This window comes from Heloderma suspectum, chromosome 4 (assembly GCF_057233095.1).
Source record: "Heloderma suspectum isolate Gila_16-S chromosome 4, 16-S_ref, whole genome shotgun sequence".
NCBI classification, from domain to species: domain Eukaryota; kingdom Metazoa; phylum Chordata; class Lepidosauria; order Squamata; family Helodermatidae; genus Heloderma; species Heloderma suspectum.
The window spans coordinates 26,570,950-26,594,560 of record NC_139461.1 but is presented as its reverse complement, the minus strand read 5'-3'; the positions used below and the strand labels follow the sequence as shown (position 1 = coordinate 26,594,560).

The window sequence follows — 23,611 nt, the reverse complement described above, 5'->3', positions numbered from 1 at the left end:
GGATCTTCTGCAAGCGCTCTACCACTGAGATGTGGCCCCTCTTCTGACACCCTGGTGAACAGTCACTGCATGCAGCAATTGAAATGTAGTTGAATGTTGCCTTCCATAAGAGTTTGGCTTGAGTAAAGTATTTAAAGATTATTTACAATCTTCCTCTCTGTGAACTGTACCCAAGGCAGCTTACAATAAAAAAATAAAGGCACAAAATAATTATATGGTGAGTACTGAGTATGATGGATACTCAGAACCTCTGCAGGGCTGGGGATCTATTAAAATAGTCTGCCCATGGAGGTTGTTGGATCTGATAGGTTTCCAAATTGCCCTCTGAAAGACTCTGGATGACTTGGCAAGCTATCCTTACAAAGCTCTGGTTGAATTTTGGAACTCTGGATTGATCAGGGTTGTCAGCACAATGGCTCCTAAGCATTCTCTCCCAATGAATAGATCCAGGTTGGGTCCTTGGTCTTCTGGAGAGGTGATGGAAATGGTTGGGATGGCAGCTGAAGCGAAGTGATGGAAGACTGGGGACAGAGAATGCTATCTGAGAGTCTATCCTATGCTGGTGTTGGTGATAAAGGGTTCTTACTTTTTTTCAGTGTTGTGTCTGCTGAGTGCCATTTTGTGGAGCTATTCAGGGTAGTCAAAAAGTAGCCTGGTGGACTTTAGCTGATAAAATTGTTTGCATCTATTCTGATCTCAATGCCTTTTAGTGGCAGAATCTACCACTAACTGGAAACCCTGTTAGCATCTATCACATGTGCTTGAGAATGTACACAAGGTACTTGGAGAGATCTATGACATAACTTGCCCCCTTCCTGGTTTGTGAAGCCCAGTTAGAAAGTGTTGCCAGCATGGTAATTAACATATCCTTGCCAGGGAGCATGTTTTAGCCACTTGAAAGAGGTGGTTATTAGGCCCCTACTTAAAAAAACATCACTGGGATCTGCTGACTTGGGAAACTATTGGCCAGTCTCTTGTCTGCCCTTTGGGGTTGGCAATCATCTCTGGTTTCTCTTCAAAGAAGCCAATTATCTGGATCCATTTCAGTCTGGTTTCAGATCAGTTTTAGGACCAAGGCTACCTTGATCATTCTGGTTGACAACATTCAGTGGTAGAGAGATGGAATGTGGCCCTGTTGATTCTTCTGGACCTCTCAGCAGCTTTTGATACCATCAGCCACGGTAATTCATTCTGGACAAGTCAGGATTTGAGGCATCACTCTGCAGTAGTTCCACCCTTACTGAAGGGTTGGTTCCAGAAGGAGGTGCTTAGAAAATGCTGTTGCTCTTCATGGGAAGAGATTCCACAGAGTATTGTCTCTGATGCTGTTTAACATCTACATAAAATTGCTGGTAAGAGGTTTCAGGGGCATAGTGTTTGATGTCATCACAACATGCCAGAATGAATGTCCCCTAACAAGTCATTCCTTAACCTTGAGGGGCTACAGCTGTCCAGGCTGTGTTCCATGCCATAGATGTTCTAACTTAGAGTGAAAGAATGTGAAGCATGGTAGATTGTCTTAAGGGAGTGCTAACATGGGAGAGCCTGCCTTGGGAAGACTATGGTCTTGAAAGGTGGCTAAGAAATGGAATGAATGAATGAATGAATGAATGAAGCACCCATAATGATGTCATCTACCACATACAACCCATCTGTGTAAGAAATCAGATCTTAGTGCTTAGCTCATACTCTGTAATTAAATGATGCCTAGAACTCCACTTCGATTAGAAGGCAGGGTTTAGGGAAAAGGATCATTAAGTGCAGTATCTAACTGTGTCATTCCACTGGTGCACATGACAATACGCTAGCAGAAACTAGGTTCCGAATTATGCACAAGAGAACCCAACTAAAGTTGTTTTTGTACAAGTGTGGTTGCACAACTATAATGTACAAGCACTTGTGCAACAGAAAGATTTGGGGGAGCTCCGTTAGCACTATTTCAGTTTGCAGAATGGCACTCTTGGATATTGCCCAGAGATTCACACCAAAGACTAACGTGAAGTTTATGAGTGGCTTGCCACCAGTTTCACTAACCTGGTGTTGATGGTCTTTCTAGCATATTCAAATGATGGTAGATAAAAGCTTGACTATCATGAACAGTGTCCATATCAATCTCCTCTTCCTCTTGAGAGTTTGAAAACTGTAACATCAGGAGGAAAAAATGAAGAATTTTAGGGAGTGTTGATTAATCTCCTTAAACATGTTGTGAACCAATTTTACTGTAGAAAATTTGTTATTTTTTAAATTATTAAATTATCAAAATGAGCATGCACATTTAAAAAAACACACCCATCACTGTGTATTAACAGCTTGATGCTTTCAGAGTTAGGGAGCCCTAAGCAGGATAAAAAAACACAAGAAGGACAGTTCATGGCATTTAAGATACAGTTGTTACACAACTAAAAAGAATGCAGGAGACAATGGGGTGCTCAGCCCCAACCACTAAGTGTTAGCAGTTCCCCATCACTATGGGGTAGATTAAACTAGATTAGCATCTGGACATCGCAAGATCAAACGTTATAGTATTACTTTGCTGCTCTGCCCCTTCCTCAGAGAATGCTCCAAATGGGGCATGGTCTCTCATCAATCATATACATGATTGGATTGGTGGTATCATCAGATGCTTAACAATGGGGCTGATTGGCCACTTCTGATAAAACAGCTATCTCAGGTAATCTCTCCAATTGCCTACCATTTACTTACTCTTATTTTGAGTTTGACTTTACTGTCTTCAGTCTTCTCAAGTATCTGGCCTGGTTCCAGTGGGGACCCAAGGGGTGTGTCAGCCTTCCGCTTCAACCCCTGCTGATGAGGAAGGGGGATGACTGCTGTTTCCTTAATAAGATGATCATCCTCCTGAAGAAGCAATTAAAAACTTGAAATTTAAAATCTTTTCATCCAAAAAAAAAATAGATTAATAGTGGCAAGAACATAAACAGCAATAATAATTTGTCCGGGAATTTGAGGCAATTTACATAATTCCCCTCATTTCATCAGTTGCAGGAGTAGTTCCTGAGAATAAAAGTCATCAGTCCTACTAAATACAATACAAAAAGCTGTCACTCTCCAAATCCACCAAACAACCAATACATTCCTAAACAACATTTATAGAAAGAGGTTTGTGACACATTGTGACAAATATCAAAAGCAGCTACCTTTATGTGTTCAGGTATGAAGAAGTTTACATATAACAATTTTGATACAGCTCTTTCTGAGAGGCATATTTATATTGGTAAAAAAACATTTCGGCCTAGATGTAAAGGCGAAAGCCACGCTCCTTTAGGATGTTCTCCATCGCTCATCTATGAGGCACAGTTCGCCACATAGGCATATACTACTGACATCTGTGCCACTGATTACTGAATAAATCCTACATCTTCTAAGGGACATGGACAAAATTTAACTTATTGGGTGATATGAATGAGGAAAAGTTAATGGCTTGATTAATAAGCCAGGGTGGTGGTGATAAGGAGAGGCACACATTAAGACAATTATTTCCAAAAAGTGGAAGCAGAACAGATTTAAAGCTGACATTACAAGGCAGGTTTAGGAGAATGAGACGAGGACAGAGAGCAAAGCCTGAAAATGAAGGCCTGTCTGATTGTGGTTAACTGAACTACTGTGAGGTCTGGGGAGGATTGTGCAAGATCAAGGAATGGCTTACAATGCTTTGGAAGCCAACTATTTGACCCAGATTATTTGGATTGTTAGGAGGTTCCGGACCACTTGCCCCTGCCTCGGGGATGATGGTAGGATTCAGCACTGCTTTCTTTTCTTTTAGGTTAAGGACCAACCCAAGCTCTGGCAGTGGCAAGCAAGAAGGCCTGCTGAGACCAAACAGCGTGAAGTACAGGTCGACAGCACCGCAACGCAGCCTCCAGTCGTGGGATGTACCTATGAAGGAAGGGGAGAACAGAGGTTTTCAATCATCTGCACACACTGTCAAGCCGTGTACCTCCTAAAGCCAGTTCTGGTGAAAACTATGATCAAGGCTGTAGGAAATGAGGCACTCTTTCTATACACACCACACCACTTTGCAAGAGTAGGAACAAAGTCCTAACAGAGATCAATAGGAGATACCACACTACTCTGCTTCTACTATTGTGTTATAAAATTTTCACTGCAACTTTATTCCAGATTTCAACAAATGCAAATTAATTCCAACCATCACCATGCCTCCCAACCAAACCAAGTTGGGATTTAAAAACTAGGTCAACTCCCAAATAAAGGGAATTGTACGGAACAGGATGCATAAATTTATACATGGGCCTACAACAAAATACAGTGCTTGTTCCAGCACAGTTAGTATCAGGGGAGAAAAGGCTGCCCTGCTGGAAAAGGATAAACTTAGAAATATTATTAGCAACAGCCTATGCCTTGCCAAACTAGCTTGAGCCAATCGCTTATGTTCCATAGTACAAATAACCATTTGTAACTCTGAAATTGTTAAGTCAAGTTGGATCAAGCAGCAGTTTCACCACCTGGCCTTTCTATCACATTCTACAGAAAACCCCATAAATTACATTGCTAATATGTTGTCTCCCCACCTTCTCTCCCACCCACCCACAGTAGCTCATGCTCCACAAAACAGAGAAGGACAACACTTGCCTCAAACAAATGCCAAATTTTCTGGGGCTCTTTTTAAAACACTGTGGACCACAAACAGCCTTCACTAATCTAGGGCTTTTTTTAGTGACTTTTACTGACTTGCAGTCTCCCAAACCCCAAAACTTTGTCCCGAATGCTTGTTAAATTCCTAAAAATTTTAACACTCAGCTTATGATATGGGGTCAGAAGGAGATAACGTCACAAGAATCAGTAAAAAAAATAACCCATGCCAGCACGTAACCGAGCTCACTGGATAAGAACCCGTTGTCTTATATTTATTTTTATGCCATACAACTGAGTCCTTTTCCTGTTTAAGACTTCCAGTCCTATAATAAGCACACTGCAGCAGTCTCGTTGAAGCAAAAAATGAGCGACAGAATAGGAATCTAGCAAGCCTAGCTTCTACTACCTTTTTTCACTCAGAATTACCATTACGTTTGGGAAATGCTTTACTTTCTCAAATTGATAGTTTTAATTACAATCTAAGTATTTTATTGATTGCCTTTGATTAGAAGTATGAAATATTCAGTGCAAAAGGATCTTTAACTTTAGTAGGACCAGGATTTTTTGGGGGGGTGACAGCCACATTTAAAGCACTCACCGCCTCCCCCTACCACCCATCTAAGAATCCTTGAGAGGGGCCTGCCAGGGAGCCCACCATCTACATCCAACCAGACTTCCACCAAAAATCAGGGTTTGGTCCTCCTGTCTAGCTCTGGAAATGGGGGTCTCCTTGAAAGAGGAGCAGAGGACCCAGCAGATTGCCAGCAACCTAGAATGGCTGGGTGACCAGCCAGATGGGCGATTAATAAATGTAATAAATAAAATTGAGGAACAGTACAACCCAGCCATTCCAATCACAGGTCTCCACACCAGCTAGCTGAGTTACTGGCCAGCTCTTAGACTGCCCCTATCTGTCACCCCCAGGTAGCAGGAGCACAGGAGATAGATAGCATGTCCAAAAGAAGCTTCAGGGCTGCTAGCAAAATGCCTGTAAAGCTGCACTTTGGGTCTACTCGGGAAGATGAGAAAGCTCATGTAAGCACCTGCCCAGATCAGGACCTGGCAGAGAACCAGGAAGGGGTGGGATCTTCAGCTCCTATATAAGCTCTCCATCTGAAGTGAGCCATTTGAGAAACGGACACGACAGCTTCACCACTGTGCTTGTCTGAGCTTCCAGCCCCAGTGCCTCTGCACCAGCCTCACATGCAGCCATTCTACCTGAGAGAACAGCAGCAGTGAGACTGGGAGCCAAGTTCTGAGCTGTTGGGTGGCAAGGCATACAGTTGTAGCAGTGCTAGGCTGACCTGAGATTTGCCTGAGATCTGTGTGTTGCAATAGAGCTACACATAACTGGGTTAGCTAGCTACAGCCCAAACCAGCACCCCACCACCACCTGGTGTCCTCCAGATGTTTTGGACTTAAACTCCCATCAGCCCCAGCCAGCACAGGCAATGGTCTGGTAAGCTGCAGTCCAAAACATCTGGAGGGCACTAGGTTAGGGAAGCCTGGCCTAGAGACTGCCTCACGTCACCCCTCTGCCACTTCCGCCTGGCCAGAGCAAGTACTGGCTGGTCAGGATTGGTATTTTTATGAGAGGAGTGAGTGGCAGATGGCTTATATGTTTACAAAGGCCACCACGATTTCATTTATGTCTTCTTTCCTATTGGCTGCAGCAGAGGTTACCAGGCCAAGAGAGGCTCAGTCAACTGCACTGTGCAGAGATCATTTGTAACTTGTGCTGCCAAGTGCACATCTGAACATACACACAAGACCAAGCGAAGGTAGCAGTGTCTGACATTTCTGGTTGATGGTGCCCCCTAAACAGTTTGTGGGCCTCAGCAGCTGTATGACCATGCTAACTAGCAATGCCAGTGCTGAGTTTTAGCCACAGGTAGAGGGCAAATGGAAGGCTACACAATTTGCCAGGAACAAACTGCAACTGCACCCAGTGAACTGATATGTTTACTATGCAGGTAGCGAAAATGGGCATTATTTTGACACATCTGGAAGCATGCTGCATCAGCAGTTTACTGAATGGACAGTTTCTAATAGGGAAAGAGATGCAAGTAGGAGACAAGATAAGAAGCACATGTCTCAAACAAAACTAACCAAAGAGGAAAATTACAAGACAAATGCTAATGGATATAACTGTCACAAGAGCCCGCAGCATATGACACTGTATGGTTGTCCATGGAGATGCAGACCCCTTTGCACTGATAAGACTTTTCAGAATGGCTGGGAAAAAACAATGAAATAAAGCTCAGCTGTTCTTGTCATCCAAACTTGAACAAGTCTCCCAAGAGATAAGAAAGCAGAGATTGTTTTTTTCTCTTTTCTTTTGCAAATGTTGTTGTTCAGTCAATTCCGACCCTTCGTGACCCCATGGACCATAGCACGCCAGGCCTTCCTGTCCTCCGCTCTCTCCCGGAGTGTGCTCAAGTCTATATTCATTGCATCGGTGATGCTATCTAGCTATCTCATCCTCTGCCATCTCCTTCTCCTTTTGCCTTCAATCTTTCCCAGTATCAGGGTCTTTTCCAGGGAGTTTTCTCTTCAAATTAGGTGGCCAAAATATTTGAGCTTCAGCTTCAGTATCTGTCCTTCCAAGGAGCACTCAGGGTTGATTTCCTTTAGGATGGACTGATTTGACCTCCTTGCAGTCCAGGGGACTCCTAAGAGTCTTCTCCAGCACCACAGTTCGAATGCATTGATTCTTCGGTGCTGAGCCTTCCTTATAGTCCAGCTCTCACAGCCATACGTTGCTACTGGGAAAACCATAGCTTTGATTATACGGACCTTTGTCGGCAAGGTGATGTCTCTGTTTCTTACTATGCTGTCTAGGTTTGCCATAGCTTTCCTCCCAAGGAGCAAGCATCTTTTAATTTCATGGCTACAGTCACCGTCTGCAGTGATCTTGGAGCCCAAGAAAATAAAATCTGTCACTGCTTCCATTTGCAAATGACTTAATCATAATTAAATCTACACTGGCTTCTACAGTAGCTAGAAAAAACAAAACTTTAATTTGTGTATTTGCAGGATGAACAAATTAATCTGTTCATTTACACCAACAAAAACACACTAATTTTAACTTTAAAACTGATTAATGAACACTCAGATCACTATTGAAGCAGATACAAAATATTCTAAAAATTAAAAGTGAAATACTACGGAATATTTATATAAGTCATTTCTGGGTTTTTTTTTTCAAAATTCACTAGCTTTAGCTTCCTATATTCTAGCACTTTACACTCCCAAAATAGGAAACAAAAACCATGAACATTTGTTTTCCTTCTTGGGCTTTTAAGCTTTAACAAGTTTCAAATAATTAAACCTGAATGGATGGGTGGGGGTTTATCCTAAGACATATTCTTACTGGTACTGTGGGACTTCGCAATTGCTCTTTACAGAAAGTGAAATTCAAACAAAAGGTCCACATGATTCACAGAGATTTATGTTCTTAACTCAATAAAAATCAAGAACATCTCTTATTATCACTCCTTTTGTTACAACAAGGTCGACGAGTTAAAGACTAACTTTAGTACAATCAATTCTCTTGAGGGGGGAAAAGGAACATGAACTCTCTTGTGGCAAGATCCAAACTGTTTACTTCCTGAGTTTGACATCTGGTAAATCTTTCCAAAAAGTTAACCAAGGCGGGTTCTATCCCCCCCACACTGCTTCAGCTGCCTGCTGGTGCAGCTGTAAGCTTCCAAACACTAAAAATAATTATGCATAGAGAGCACACAGCCATTAACATCCCCTAGAAGAACACTAAAAATGTTTGCATGTTAGCACCATAAGCAGCATGCCAAATTGTGAAGACCAATTTGTATATAATGGATAAGATTTTACTGCTACAGGAATACAGATCAGTAGCAATTGAAAGTCTATTCTTGTGTAGCTTTCCCCCTCCATGAAGGAATGCGCATGGGGAAAAAGTCACACGGGTTTTCCAGAAAAAGACACACAAATATCCTGCTCAAAGACCTCTCCTGCAAAATTCAGGAAAAAGTTGCTGGGGAGCACTAGCAAGAAAGAGCCAACACCTTCGTGATCTGCTTGTGGGCTTCCCAGAAGCCTATGGTTGGCCATTATGGGAAGCAGGATGTTGGGACTTCCTTTGGAACTGGAACCTCCATACAGAAATCATGACTAACCGCACTGATAGACCTACCCTCCATGAATTTGTCTAATTCCCTTTCAAAACCATCTAAGCTAATGGCCAATTACTGCATCTTGTGGCAGCAAAAGTCATAATTAATTATGTGTTGTTTGAAGTAGTACTTTACCTTGTCTCCCTGAATCTACTCCCAATCAATTTAATTGGAACACAAAGAACATGTCATGTACATTAGGTAAGGTGTAAAATGTCAGGAGTGCCCAGCTGCCTCTTGCAGTCCCCACCAATAGCTAACTCAGGACACAGACGGCGAGGATTCTTTCCAAGACTTTATTCCTTTATTACTTCATGACTCTTTCAGATACTAATCACTAGCGACTAAGCAAGGAACTGCACTGGGGAAAGATAGCAGAGTAGCCTAAGCTCCAGGTAAGGCAGTTGGTCCCCGTTTGAAGGAGAACCACGGGAAGACCCTGAACTTATGGGCTAGGGAGAGATCCTCCCTCTTTCCCTTGGGTCCTTGGGACACGACCGTTGTTTGCGCGCCAAACGAGCGCTACACCTCATTTCCGTGCCCTCCATCTGTCGTCACTCCCTGCGTCTGCGCCGAGCGTCCAGCAAGCCCCCCCTCCAGCGTTCTCTCACTGCCAGGGTCACTATCTATCCCAGGAATGCTGGCAGGAGGAATCTCTGCCAGCTGCTGTGCCTGTGAGAGATGAGCGAGCTCCTCTCCCATGGATTGCTGTTCCTCCTCAGAATCAGAGGAGAATCAGAACTGCTCTGGGGCTCTATTGGCTCAGTTTCCACCCTGACATAAAATGCAAACAGAGTATATAACCAGTAACTTTTCCCCTGGTTTATGAAATTATTTCAGATAGTGGATTACACTTCTGCAACTTTCAGTACATTATGCCCCGACCAAGGAGATAAATGATAGTCCTTTTGGGGGGAGTTGCTCCCCATGTATTCCCCTTCCACCAGCACTATAGTGATAGTTGTACACAATGGTGTAGCTAGGGCTGGACTTCGGGGCCAAAGTCCAGGGCCCCGCAGCCCAAGGGGAACCAAATGACCACCCAGAGAGTGGTAGTTCAGGGGTTTAGTGGCAAACAGGCCGACATGGAGTCAGCACCAATGTTCGCATGATTGGGGCATGCAAGGACTGATGTTGCTTGCCACTGCAGCATCCTTTCTTTCTTGTCATTTTAAAAGGCAATGTATAGTCAGGTAGGCATGTACGTGGTTACTAACACTCGGCCAGGGGACCTAAGGCCACTGGGAGGCTGCACTCTTGCTTTCCAGGAATAACATCAAGCCAAGAGGGAGGCCAACCTGGCCCATTTTTTGGCCAGAGAAGCAACAGTTCTAAAGGCCACTTCTGTCTCCCTGCCAGAAAGAACACTCAGCTCCAACTGACAGTTGCCCTGGGACTGCAGAAGGAAGGGGAAAGAACGTTCTGGCCCCATCCATCGGCAAAAGGAACAAGAGCAACCTATTGCTATTCAAGCAGGAACACCAGCAAGGGAATATCAGCCTGGCCTGAAGTGCATTTCAATGTATAGCTCACCCCCTTATTCTGGCTTTGAAAAACTGACCTCCCTCCTCTTCCTTTTCCCTCCACTTCCCTTCCTTTGTGTGTCTTGTCATTTTAGTTTGTAAGCCTGATGGCAAGGCCTGTCTCTTTTATTGATGTTTTATTTATTTGGAAGACAATATTTGTCTGAATCGGAATGAAAATGCAGTAAATAAATAAAATACAACAAAATTGTGCTTATTCCCAAGTAAATGTGTTTATCATCAGGGCAACAGAAGCAAACTCCATTTTATTCCTGTAGTCATGATGGCGATATGATTTAAGTGAGTTTAAGCAGTTGTAAAGCATGGAATGGATGAGGAAGAAGAGAACCACCAACTTTAGACCAACTCTAAAGGGTGTGTGTGTACAAATGATTAAGACTTATGCACACTTACACACAGGATCTAAAATTACCTGCTGCAACACAGTTTGTAAAGGAGGACTGTACCAACTCAGTGACTGAGCCCCAACTCTGACCCTGAGACTGTTATTGCTCTGTTGTGACACGATGCACTATTTGCTAAGTTGAGCAAACTCCCGAAGCAGCCCATCATAAGAAGACAGGTCCACATGTTCACTACACAAAGGCAAACCCAGAAAATAACAATAGTGGAGGGTTCTTGTTAACAACATACTTAGCATTATGGTAAATACCACCCTGAACATGCTCAGCATTATGGTTAATTCAGTCCTAGCCAAAAGACCACCCTGTACAGTAGGGAAAGTTCTGCTAGGACTGAATACAAAATCCAAAGGATTTCCATCTGTATGCCTTAAACTGTAATCCTTTGCAATAAGGCTTGGAGGCACATAATTCAGCAACCTTGATGAAAACGAGTCTAGCTTTGGCCAGATGGGGGACTGCCTGGGAACTACATGTATGCTGTCTTGAGTTCCATGGAGAAAAGGCAGACTACAAATGTAATAAAGTAAAATAAACCCTACTGTACTCAATGGGACTTACTTCTAAGTAAATATGCATAGCACCAGGCTTTTTGTGTGTTAAGACAACTTCTTAAAAATAGTAAGTGATTAAAAAGAAGATTTAACCTGAATTCATAAGTTTCCAGAGCTGATCCACTAGAGCTTCATTGCACAAAGGAGATTCCATATTCTTGGTAAATGGTGGATTCTTTGTCAACATGTTCAATATCTTATGTCTAAAAGAGAACAGTCAACTTTTAAGCCACATAAAATCAAATCTTTCCATTCCTAGATTTTGCATTTTCTCCAATCTTATTTGGCTCCATGGTTTTATATTAGGATTGCAAGGATTGCAAACTATAAAGTTTGACTTTATAGTCAAACTTGTCCCTTGGCGCTCACATCATCTTAGGAAATTAAGTTCAATGAACTTACACAGGATTCTAAAAATGCTTCAAATAGCCATTTTAGAGAAACATCCTGGGGCAGTAATGGTCAGTGGAAATAACAAGAAAAGAAACCAAGAGGGAAAAACCTGAAAAGAGGCTGCAGTGTTCAAAGGTTGTCATTATCCAGGTCACCAGGAGTACAGACTTGTACTGGTAAACTCTCTAACTTAAAAACCAACAGGCAACACGTTCAGCTACAAATGTATCATTTATAATCTTTGTCCCCCAGCTATGGACTAGAAGCCAATTTATATTTTCTTTAGTATCCAAATATATAATGATGCCCAAATGCGCTCCAGTACACTGGGACTAGTGTGGATTTATTTTTTGAAAGGAGAAAATTTTTAAGAGATCCTCCGTCTCTAGCCAAGGTTTGAAAAGGAGAAGGAAGGCCTCTGTAAAGAGGTGTGGAGAGTTGTTAGGCAAAGCACAAGGGCCTCCCTACATTCTCAGCAATCTTAGGGTTCTGCTATGAGTAGTTCTTGTTCCAGAGGGAAGTGGAGGAGTGCTGCCCTCTTGCTTAACAACTACAAATTACCCTCAGATCCAGACTGGAAACCAGTACAGTCTGTTGACTCAGCAGTATCAAAATACTATTTACATTTTGGTGGAATATAAAAGATTTTTCTTTTTGACTCTGGATTGTCATGCCCTATGGGAACAAGACACCTCATATATTTCCTTTTCTGAAGCTCAGGAAGTCTGGGACCAAATATTATTTGGGAGTCCCATGCAAGTTTCTTAAGAGGAATGGCAAGACAGCAATAGGATTTTTTTAAATATTCATTTGAGATTTATAACCCAAATCAATAAACCTTTAAGTAGCTAGTTAGAAACAGATTACTTGAAAAATATACTTAGAAATAAAGAGAAATAAATATGTATGCTCAAATATAAAGAAAAGCAAGTGGAATTATACAACTTTGACTGCCAGTGAGGAAGTCTAACCTGACATAGGGCACAGGGTCATTCTGGACCATATTAAGCAGCCATTGTAGCTCCTCGTAGCTTCGATCAACTATAAAGACAAAATGTATGACCTCTTAAACAAGATAGTGAATCTCACAAACAAGAAGTGATTAGAAAAAAATCTAGAAGAAGCGGAATGGGAATATATAACACAGTTATTAACAGAGAACAGATTATTTGTCACTCTTATAAATTTGGACGGGGGAAGGGGGGGGGAAGAATCTACAAACGTTATGCTTTGTTCCCTCACAGATTTAGATTTTCTCTCAATTTTTTTCTCTTCTTTTTCAGTACAGTTATTTATACTTCTTGAATTTAATTTTGAAAACTGTACTTCCATTCTGGAGGGGAAAGTCCCTCCAGAAACACGCTCCTATAGGTGCTCTGGCTACTCTGTGCTATGTTTACTGGCTTAGAGCTCATATGGGAGCCCCATGATTGTCTCCACCCAAAGGACATATATTCCATATACTCCCAAATGCTACCTGTTAAATGTGAGCACATAATCAACTGCCTGAACACAAAACCCTCCCACCACAAGTTGGTATCCTACCTCTAAAAATCAGAGGTACCAGCTGGGAAGGATTCCTTGAACAGCTTAGCGCTCAGAACAGTGCCCAATCCAGCTTCTTCCACCAGAGAACTTTAGCAATTACACTACCTCCTTTCCTAGCTCTAACCACAGTAGTTTTCAGCCTGTCTTCCATGGCACCAAGTCACTCCATAAAAGCTTATCTGAGGTTCCTCAGTGAGAAGACCAGTAATGCTGGGCAAACTGCCCTGAAAGAGAAGCTCCACCAATTTTCAACAACAACAGCTTCAGGGAAGTGAGCGTGTTCTAGAATACACTTAGTTCACATGCTGCAATGGTGAGGCACAAGAGTCCTGGGCACGAACTGAGTGTGCACCCTAGAATGTGGAATATGCAGCTGTTTGTGGCGGACAAGTCAATGCAGAAGAAGTTTCCTCAAGCTTGAAAATGAAAACCTGTGGCAGCAGGTGGTGAACTGCTTTCATGAGCTGCTTTCTAAAGAGCTTGGCAACTCTGCATATGCAGCCCTTTGATATTTATACTAATACATACAAGATGCATTCTACATGGGCAGATACATTGCTGGCTGCCACAAGGATTTTCCAATCCCAATGATCTCGTTGCTCGGCTAAAGTAGTAAGTGTTCTAATAACACCAAACTTGTGAAACTTCACACTTCACAGCACAACAGCAGCTTGATGATGATACAGAAATTAAGATAAGGAGATCTTTGCCTTTCGATACTGACTTTTTTGTTCACATCTTCAGCTACCCCCTCTGTATAGTTATGCTCATTTTTTATTATTTAATTTTTACATTAGACTGAACCCTTAAAAAAAACCCTTTTAAAAAGTTGTGCTTAATAACGGTGATCATTAAGGACCAAATCTGTTCTCATCCACACTGTACTATTTTGGGCTGTGTTTCTCGATCATTCTAAAGCATAACAAATTGTTGGAAGAGCGTGAGAAAACAGGAAACTGGCTTTTATATAAAAATTATAAGGACCTTATAATGGTAATGCAAGTTACGTTGCAATGTACTGAATAGTAAAAACATTTATTTTAAACCTTTTGTGTAGTCAACGACTGCCTCCAAAGCCGCTATTCGGATATCCACAAAGTGCCCGTATTCTGCATAGGACTTAAAGACAGCAGGATCACTTGGGACGTGTCCATTCTTCTGTAGTATGCGAATGGCATTCAAGCAGCTAGGAATATGGGTGAAGGGAAAGGGAATAAAAAAGTCTTGTAAATTCTAAATGTCTAGGCACAGGAAATACATTTTTATTTTAGCGTCATCCTAGCAAATTGCTTATTAATTTTACAAGTTCTAAAATATGACAAATTCATGTGAGGTTTTTTAAATTGCCTCAGTTAGAATTTTATCAAAGGGTGACATTAATAAGAGAAGATTCTTCTTGATTTCTGAAGAGTTCTAAAGAAGCTTGGGACCATTTAATTTCTTCAGTATATTATCCAATGCAACATAAACTAGGAGAGAAGATACAATCCATATTATGCTAAAATCAGCAAGTAAATATGGGGGCAATCCAGATACATATCAAGAGTATCTGGTTCCTTACAGCTTCCTTCCCTTCCCCCTCCCATGTGTGTTGCTCCATGCATGGGATTCCCCTATTGCTGGCCTCACATTTCAGTGATCTGTGCTTGCGAGGGGACGGCACATGGACTGGCTCACACTGTATACACAGAACACACTTAACTCATCAACATGAAGCCTCTTGTTGTGCACGATCAAAAGAAAATAAAGCTGCGGCTCCAAGTAATACAAATGCTCTAGTTTTAGAAGTGCCTAATGATGCATTTTCTCTCAAGGCAGTATTTGTAGAAGGACTTTTTAGGTGCCTATTAAATCTCTCTTCTATCTCATGGCTTTTGCATGTTTATTGACAATATAGCAAGATTATTAAAAGTTACATAGTCTAAGATCAGAATAACTACATCAGTATAAACAGCAAAGTAGGATGAAGAAAAAAGAAAAAAAAAAAGATGGAGTCTTTCTTTCAGATATATTTTCAGGAATTCAAGATGTTTCTGTAACATACCTGACCGTAATGGTGTGCCTATAACTGGGTAGCAGCTTTTCCATGTTTAAGAACCTGGTAATTTCCTCAAGAATGAGGCGGACATCAGGATTTAAATTATCCAGTGTCCGGGCTTCATTGTTCACACTGACGGCAGGCGTTACAGAGTTTGCCAGTGCATCTATTAGTTCAGCGCGGTAGTAGTTGTCTGAAAACTAAAATCAAATATCAAAATGCGAATAAACAAGCACTACAGAATGGGGCACTGCAAAAAAAGAAGAGCACCTGCCAAAGGCGCATTCCACTGAGCTTGCGTCTCTAGTCAAGGCTCCAATCCTGCCTTCAGTTACACACGGGGAATTCCCATCATCTTTGATGGGACTTCTGTCTGAATAAATGCAGGACTAAATCCAAAGAACATATTTATTTGATTTATATCCCATCTTTCAGTTACAAAACACCCCCCAGGTAGTTTACAATATAGGTGAAACACATATACAGTGATATCACAGCAATCGCTAAAAATCCACAGCAGCATTCAACTAGTCGTACCAGCAGGGTGTGGAGAAAACAATTCCAAAGCCTAACAAAACAGGAATGTCTTGATCAAAAGGCTAAAAGAGAGCGCGCCAATCAAGTTTCCCAAGGAAGGCTATTCCCCAACATTGGTGCCACTGCAGAAAAAGCTTTGTTCCATGCCCCAACGAAACACATCTCTGAAGGCAAAGGGACATGGAGCAAGGCCTCCAATGATGATTGTTAAGAACTCGCAGATCCAACTGTCCTTCAAATAACCTGGCACCAAACCATTCAGGGCTTTATAGATAATCACCAGAACCTTAAATGGTGTCTAGACATGAACTGAAACCCAGCATAGCTCACATAACACCAGAATATGCCCCATGAAGCGGATAAAACCAACATCCTTCTCAGTGCGTTTTGCACTAGCTGAAGTTTTGATGACTTTTAAAGGGCAGCCCCACATGGACTGCATTACAATAACCCAACTTGGATGTGACCACAGCATGTGCGACTGCAGCCAGCTCTGCTTCTCCAAGAAAGAGAACAGCTGGTGCACTAGCCAAAGTTGTGCAAAGGCACACCTGGAAACAGCAGCAACCTGAGCATCCAGGAGCAAAGCCAGATAAAGGAGCACCCCCAGAGTATGAGCCTGATCATTCAAGGGGAGTGCAACCCCATTCAGGCTAGGCTGAACTCCTAGTCCTGGATTAGTTTTTCCACTGACTAGCAGCACCTGTCTTGTCTGCATTAAGTCTCAGTTTATTTGCCAACATCCAATCCATAACTGCACTCAAGCAACAATTCAGGACCTCCACAGCCTCCCTGGCATTAGATGAAAGGGAAAGAAAAGCACCCTTAAGGCATGCCCTTCCGAATGCATGAAGGGAACAGGCGGGGCTAGCTCTAGAAGGAGTAAGAGGAAAGAGGGCATAGTTAGCTATCTGGAACCCTGAACAGGAGCATTCCACACTAAAATATTTTGTTGCAGGCCCCACTTGCATTGCATATAAATACATGCCAATCTGCCTTATAGTTGTCCTTTGTACCTCAAAACAGTGGGATTATGAATAGAAAATGCTAACTTTTTAAGCAACTTTTTTACCTTGTTTTTTCTATTGTCGTTGTACTTGATTAGGTCTAAAATGAATGTTAAAACCTCTTTAGGACACAGATTATGAACATCTCTCAGTAAGGCCATCGCAACAGGCATTGTCTGTGAAGAAGGATCAACATTAATGAGGAATTGCCTTAATTCAAATATTAAACGAGTGGGCTTGTGTCTTCCATGTGACACCCTACAATATACCACTTAATTCTACTGAGAATCTTCTCCAACAGGATTGGTGTTACACAAGATCACCATATAAAACATTCCCTGGGATTTAGACCCATAATGTTGGATGCGAATTAATGTAAGAATGGCTCTGCTGGATCAGACCAGAAGTTCAAGTAGTCCGGTATTCTGTCTACAACAGTGGCCAGGCCGATGACCCCAGAAAGCTCATGAACAAATACGATGGACAGCCATCATCTATTTTGTCTTCAGCGCTTGGTAATCAAAGATTTACTGCTTCTGGACATGGAGGTCCCAATTAGTTGTCATGGTTAATAGCGGTTGATGGGACCTGGTTGGTTAATTTGTCTAAACAAGTGGTGGTGGTAATGAATTCCATTAAGTTAACTGTGTGCGGTGTGAAGAGGGGCTTTCTTTTTAATGCTGAATCTATAATTGACATGTTTCATTAGATCAGGGATGGGCAACTATTTTGCCACCAAGGGCTGGCTAGAGCTAGTGATGAGCAGGGCCTGGGCTCCCCTCCCCCTTTCTCTCTCTCTCACATGTAAGCGTACATGCACAGAAAAACACACTCACCCACCCCATCTCAGCGTGCAAGGATGGGAAGCTTTAAACTTTCCTTTCTGGTGTGTTGTGATCCCATTGCACTCCTCCCTCCCTGCTGTCCTGACGATTAGCACTGGCAACAGCTGAACAGTGCACTGCTCTTCAGCTGCCCCCAGCACTAGTCTGGTGGGCAGCAGGAGCCAGGGAGATGAATCAGCTGGGGAGGGGGCCCGGGGGCCACATGTAAGTTGGCCAAGCGCTGCATGTGGGCTGCAAGTTGCGTGTGTATGCATTAGATGGCCTTGAGTTCTAATATTTTGAAAGGAAGAATAATTTTCTTGTTTACTCTTTCCACATGTGATTTTATAAATCTTTCAGCATGTCCCACCCCACCACCCACTTAAGTTTTCTTTTTTCTAAACTAAAAAGCCCAAATCCCTTTAGCTTTTCTTTGTAGGGAAAGCGAAAGCCTCTTTTTTGAGATGGATGTGGCAAGGGACTGTACATAAAGGCCTGGTTCGTATGTCATGGTAAGCTAGCGTATAGTTTATGAGCAGTGTGCTCATAAATGCTGCCCAATTGCCCCTACTTCAAGTGGGAGTGACTAAACAAAGCATGGACCTTCTTTCTGTGGTTTGTTTACTGTGATGTGTGAATCAGAAACTCTAGCTTGTCTCTCCCCCAACAGATCAGAGCCATAAGCCAACAACAAACTGTGGCTTATGACTCTGGTCTGTTGGGGGAGAGACAAGCTAGAGTTCTTTGTTTACAAGTAATGCTGGACAAACCATGGATGGAAGGTCCATGGTTTGTTTAAACCAGGGATGAGGAACTTCTGGCCCACAGTGCCTTCTTGGAGTCCTCCAACGGGCAAGACTTGGCTTATCATGACTTGCAAACCTGGCTTATTGTGACATGCAAACCAGGCCAGTGTTTCAAGTGTGGGCAACCTGTATCTTCAAAAAACTACTTCTACTGTGTATCAGATACTACAGCTATTCCTGTTTCTCATCCTCTAGTCCACCTTTGAATCCGGTTCTGCTATGGGAAGCCACCATATTTAGCAAAGTACAATAAGACGGTAAATGACCTTTTACCTTCTGCAGAAAGTAGCTCTGAAAATTCATGAAGTTATTGGTTTTCACAATGTTTGGGCAACTTTTACAACAGAACATTCGGGTGAAGAGAGACTTCATGGCTGGTGGTCCTGTCCATGTACTCACCATGAAATTTGCAATCTATATAGTTAGGAAGGAAAAGAAAAGCCAAGTTACTAACTACACTGAAATGTTTGGCTCACTGCCCCTTCCCTAATGCCAACTCCTCTCTTAATGACATTCTAAACTGGGGGGGCAGGGAGGTGAGGAAATCTTCAAGAAGTGAAGAAGATCTTTTAACTACTTAGCAGGTAGATACTTAAAATCAGTATTTTTCAAACCCTCCTATCCATATGGTTGCCTGTTAAAGAGTTCATGTATATTTGCCATAGAATCCCTGTGTACAGCAGAGGATTCTGAGGCACATCCTAGGACATGCAATCAATCTGTGCGAGGCATTAGCCAGGCTTTTGTGCCCTAGACTGCGCCCAACACTTCTATATGGTTGGGCATGGCAGGAAAGATTGGCGAAAGCAGACAACAGTTGTCAGGCAGCTTCTTTGCTATTACCATCCTTGTCGCTGAGGAACCCCTAAATAAGCTTCGAAGGAACTCTGTGGGGCTGAACAGAGCTGTAAATGAATGTACTACCTATAGCCAGACAGCCTCTCACCACCAACACTTTTATAAACTGGAAATATAGTGTGTGGAAACAGTTTTACTTAAAGGTCATCTGCAACTAATTATCTTCCCACAATCAGTATCAGGTTTTAATTGTTTTTCTCCCATTTACATTTCAGACAGATTTTTTCCTCTATTTGTTAAAACCACATATTCAATCTCTACAGAAGCCAGTCATGAAAGAGGCATCAGCATTACCAATTTCCTCAGTTTACCCTGCCAATAACCTCAATGCTGATTTCAAACACGCCTCAGCCACCCTGAGAGTACAAGACCACCCGAAGAGAACAGACAATTCAGAACTCTGTCCTAGTTTTAAGTTATGACCAGAGAAACAGAGGGAGCAATGAAGCAAAGTTAACTATCGGCATACTGGGACAAAGACTGCCCAACAACCTGAATTAAGAAGTCTATTTTATAGGCTAATAAAGGATTGAGGAAACTAGCATGCATTGCATTTGTCAACACAGTAGCCCAGGAGTTGATAAGACAGCTTTCTTTAATGCAAGAACTCACAGAAAGATACAGGAGAATGTATTCCACCTTTACCTTACAGTAGCCTTCTCCAATCTGGTGTCCTCCAGATGTTTTGGATGTCAACTCCCATCATCACTGACTGCTGGGCATGCTGGCTGGGACTGATGGGAGTTGCCATAAGACATCTGGCGGGGACCAGGATGGGGAAGGCTGCCTTACAGGGGAGATGGAAAACAGTACTAATAGTTCATTCCGTTGGATGAGATCTCAAAGAACTACATCTATGATGGAGAGAATGAATATTTGCTTGCATGTCCACATAGGAGTCCATAGTTTAAGCAAGAGTGCACATATGTTCTTGCAAATAAGTTTTTGAAAACTTGCATTTGGAAGCTGCAAAATAACATTTTATGCAAATTGTTCTGAATCAGCTATTGACTTTAGAGTACTTTCAAATAAATTAAACAGTTCTCTTTCTCATTATATTAAATTATGTTGTTCACAGTTCCATAATGAACAGTTCCAAAAACACAGTTCCGTTGCCAGACAACTGTAGGAAGAAGTGGCAACTATGTGCTAGCCACCTTGAGGCACCGGCATGAAAGCAGAAAACAAATCCGATAAAGAAATAGGCCCTTTCTAAGATAGCCTCTGAGCAGGTTTTGCTCCTTTTGTCTGGCAACTGAGGTTGGGGACCAGTTCAGCATCCTTTCGCTGACAGAAATAATGCAGTTTTCTTTACACGTCAGTCATGTATAAGCTCTTGGTAAACAGTTTCATGAGGCTGAATACTGAGTCAGTTGGTTGTAACTTTTATTCAACTGCTTATGTGTAAAAATATGTAAAAGAGCCTGGAATTCTGCAGTACAGCTTTGTACCTAGAAAAGGCATATTCTGTTCCTTGGCCATTATCAAGAGGGTGTCCAAGGTCTGCATGTCCCCTTAGCATGACTGGATGTTTTTTTTCTTGGTACAGCAGACATCAGTCATCACCCCTTCAATGCCAAGTCACAAACTTTTGAAATAACCACAGGTTTAAAAAGCTCTTTGCTGTATGGTGTATGCATGGGGACTGCTGTCTGAAAAACACAAATCCAAAGTCCAGCTAGGTACACAGAGCTGGTTGTGCAGTCCTTTGGATTGTAGCCAATAATATGAAGTATAGTCTTATTTTGTTTATAGATGTGGGGAATGGAGATGGGAAAATGTAGTCAATGGACTGAAGAGACCAGAAGAGTTAGAACCACTAGCCCCAAGTCTGCAGACTTCATACCACCTATTTTGTTGAGTACCAAATAATGTACATTGATAGAAGAAAAAAAGGAAAAACATAAATCGGGTTTTTCCAGCCTCAAGAGACAGCAACCAGTTGCTTCTTCTTTTCCTCTGTTTTCCCCCTCTTGAAAGTGAACATAAAGTTATACAGGGCCAAGAACCAAATATATCTGCTACTATGTTCAATATGACGATTCAACAGCTGGTCAGATCCTGGGCAAGCACCATGGCAAGCTACAGGATACCACAGTGTCACAAAAATAGGGGAAGAGTTGCTACAGAGATGAATACAGGGACTTAAGGACATGGGGTGGGTCTGGGACAGCTTTAGATGGGTAACCCACTCTTGCTCTAGGGACAATCCCTGGTTTCCAAGCAACTAGGGAGAAAAAAACCTGTTCACACTTTTCTCCAATTGCTCAAGCTCAGATTCCCCAGGAGCTACCCAATTCTACACACGCTTTGCTGCTGTGCACATTTCTAGAACCTGTGACAGCATTTGATGGAACTCTCTCACGAAGCTTGTCTGACATGCCCACTTCTCACCTTTGCAAGACAGAAGCATGCCATTATCCTCACTCGGTAGAAACACTGCTCTTGTTCTAGTATATCAGTCAGTGCAAGTCGTGACGCTGGAGTGGGGAACTTCTGGAGAGCCAAAATGGATTCCTCCTGTGCGACCACATCTCTCTCATATCGAAGCTGATACTGCCACATGAAGTCAGCCTGTTCGAATTCTACCTTCCTTAGTACAGACATATCCGGATCTATTCTTATCCAGAGTAAAGGGGAATCAGCACTAAAAGAGATGACCAAAACTTGGGCTAGGGCTTAAAATGCACCAAACACATAAAGAATTTTGATAATATTTTAACACGGTGGCTGCTAAACTTCATATCCTAAAAATAAAATTATCTCTTTTTTCTTCTTGTTCTGCAAGACCAACAATTGACTGAATGTGATGTCTCCAATTACACAATTTGAAATATCATACAGTTGCTTACAATTTACAATTTGAAATATCATGCAGAATAATTTGAAATATCAGGCAGAATAGGTAAGAAGCAAGACATAAAACTTGAACTTCTAACCTTAAAGATGGCTTCACATGTTATGACTTCTACACAGAAGGCCCTTCTGGTTAGAAATAACATGCAACCTGGCTCAACTTAAATGTAATGCCCAAACTATGACTTGGCAACTGGGAGCCTACCTACAGACTAATGTACTATCTCCTCCCCTCCCATGCAGGTACCCTTCTCTACTTTCTGGTTTTCACTAACCACAGTTTGCCATGCCATTCAAACTAGCCAGCTATGGTTAGCGCCTTGCTTCCAAACCATGGTTTGCAAACCCATTTCAAATAGTTGTTTGGAGGTACTATGCTAACCACAGCTTGCCAATTCAAGAATCATGGCAAAATATGGTTAGCAAAAACCAAGAATGGAAGGGAAGAGAGCAGAAGCTCATGGGATGGTCTCCACTACCAAATCTTGGTCTGGAGTTATGTCTAAATTGAGTCCGAGTGTGTGTGTGTGTGTGTACATATTATACACACACGCGCGCGCATGCTGGGGAGCTTCCCAGCATATGTGTACTGCATGAATCTGTAATTGTCATGCATGACCACCTACACATGGAATTCCAGCTATTTCTGCACAGAAGAGCTTTCAAGGTAGGATTTTTGTAAGTTCAGCATATTTTTCTTAGGATTTGTTATTCAGCTCTAAAGTTGCACAATGAACTTTACCACAGAGGCCACTTCTTGCATTATCGTTGTTACACATGTAACCTACATATGTTACATATGTAACCATCAGCAAGCTAGTATAAGCAGTTGCCAGATCCACAGAATTACTAGGGATCATAGAAGGCTAAATGTCCTCTGCTTCGTTTCCATAACACTTCCTCAATGAGGAGGGTGGGGTGTGAAACATTTCCTAAATGGATAAGTAGTACTGTCTCTCTGACAGAGCGAGGTGGGTGGGATGTATGTAAGCTCAGCTCCTGGTTTTTGCATTCATACTGCTGCTGTTTGATTGGGCCAGTATCATTCTATGTGCCTGGGACAGCCCTATGCATCAGATTCAGGAAAAGGAACAACTTCCCTTTCGTTTCATACACAAACTTACTCCATGGCAGAAAGATCCATGTCCACTTCCTCTCCATTCATTAGAGGAATCTTTTTCTTCTTATTTCTGCATTTAAAAAAATGCATGATTAAAATGTGTATTAAAATCATTTTCTTTTTTATGTTCTACAAATACAGTTTAAATGTTTAAATAAAAGCAGGCAATAAGATAGCTAGAGTTGAGTTATAAAAACTTCATTTAATCAAAGCAAATGTCTCCCGATTTATTTTTGCCCACTGTCATTTCAGACTTTTATTCTTTTCTTGAGCCTCACCCCTGTTCAACATCTATATGAAGCCATTGGGTGAGGTCATTAGGAGCTTTGGGATGCAGTGTCACCAGTATGCTGATGAAAG

General features: G+C 42.1%; 1 protein-coding gene across 5 annotated transcripts in view; it reads right to left on the bottom strand.

Moving 5' to 3' along the window:
• Positions 1 to 23,611, bottom strand: part of TAF2 (TATA-box binding protein associated factor 2) — a 96,761-nt gene that overhangs the window by 44,010 nt on the left and 29,140 nt on the right. For all 5 annotated transcript variants that reach the window (XM_084848893.1, XM_084848896.1, XM_084848895.1 and 2 more), the window contains exons 15-25: positions 23,256 to 23,321; positions 21,670 to 21,922; positions 18,691 to 18,831; positions 16,853 to 16,963; positions 15,250 to 15,443; positions 14,252 to 14,391; positions 12,629 to 12,698; positions 11,358 to 11,467; positions 3,665 to 3,894; positions 2,704 to 2,856; positions 2,035 to 2,140 (exon numbers count right to left, since the gene is read on the bottom strand). In XM_084848893.1, the coding sequence (XP_084705019.1) occupies positions 2,035 to 2,140; positions 2,704 to 2,856; positions 3,665 to 3,894; positions 11,358 to 11,467; positions 12,629 to 12,698; positions 14,252 to 14,391; positions 15,250 to 15,443; positions 16,853 to 16,963; positions 18,691 to 18,831; positions 21,670 to 21,922; positions 23,256 to 23,321 (1,574 nt within the window). The remainder of the gene's footprint in view (positions 1 to 2,034; positions 2,141 to 2,703; positions 2,857 to 3,664; positions 3,895 to 11,357; positions 11,468 to 12,628; positions 12,699 to 14,251; positions 14,392 to 15,249; positions 15,444 to 16,852; positions 16,964 to 18,690; positions 18,832 to 21,669; positions 21,923 to 23,255; positions 23,322 to 23,611) is intronic.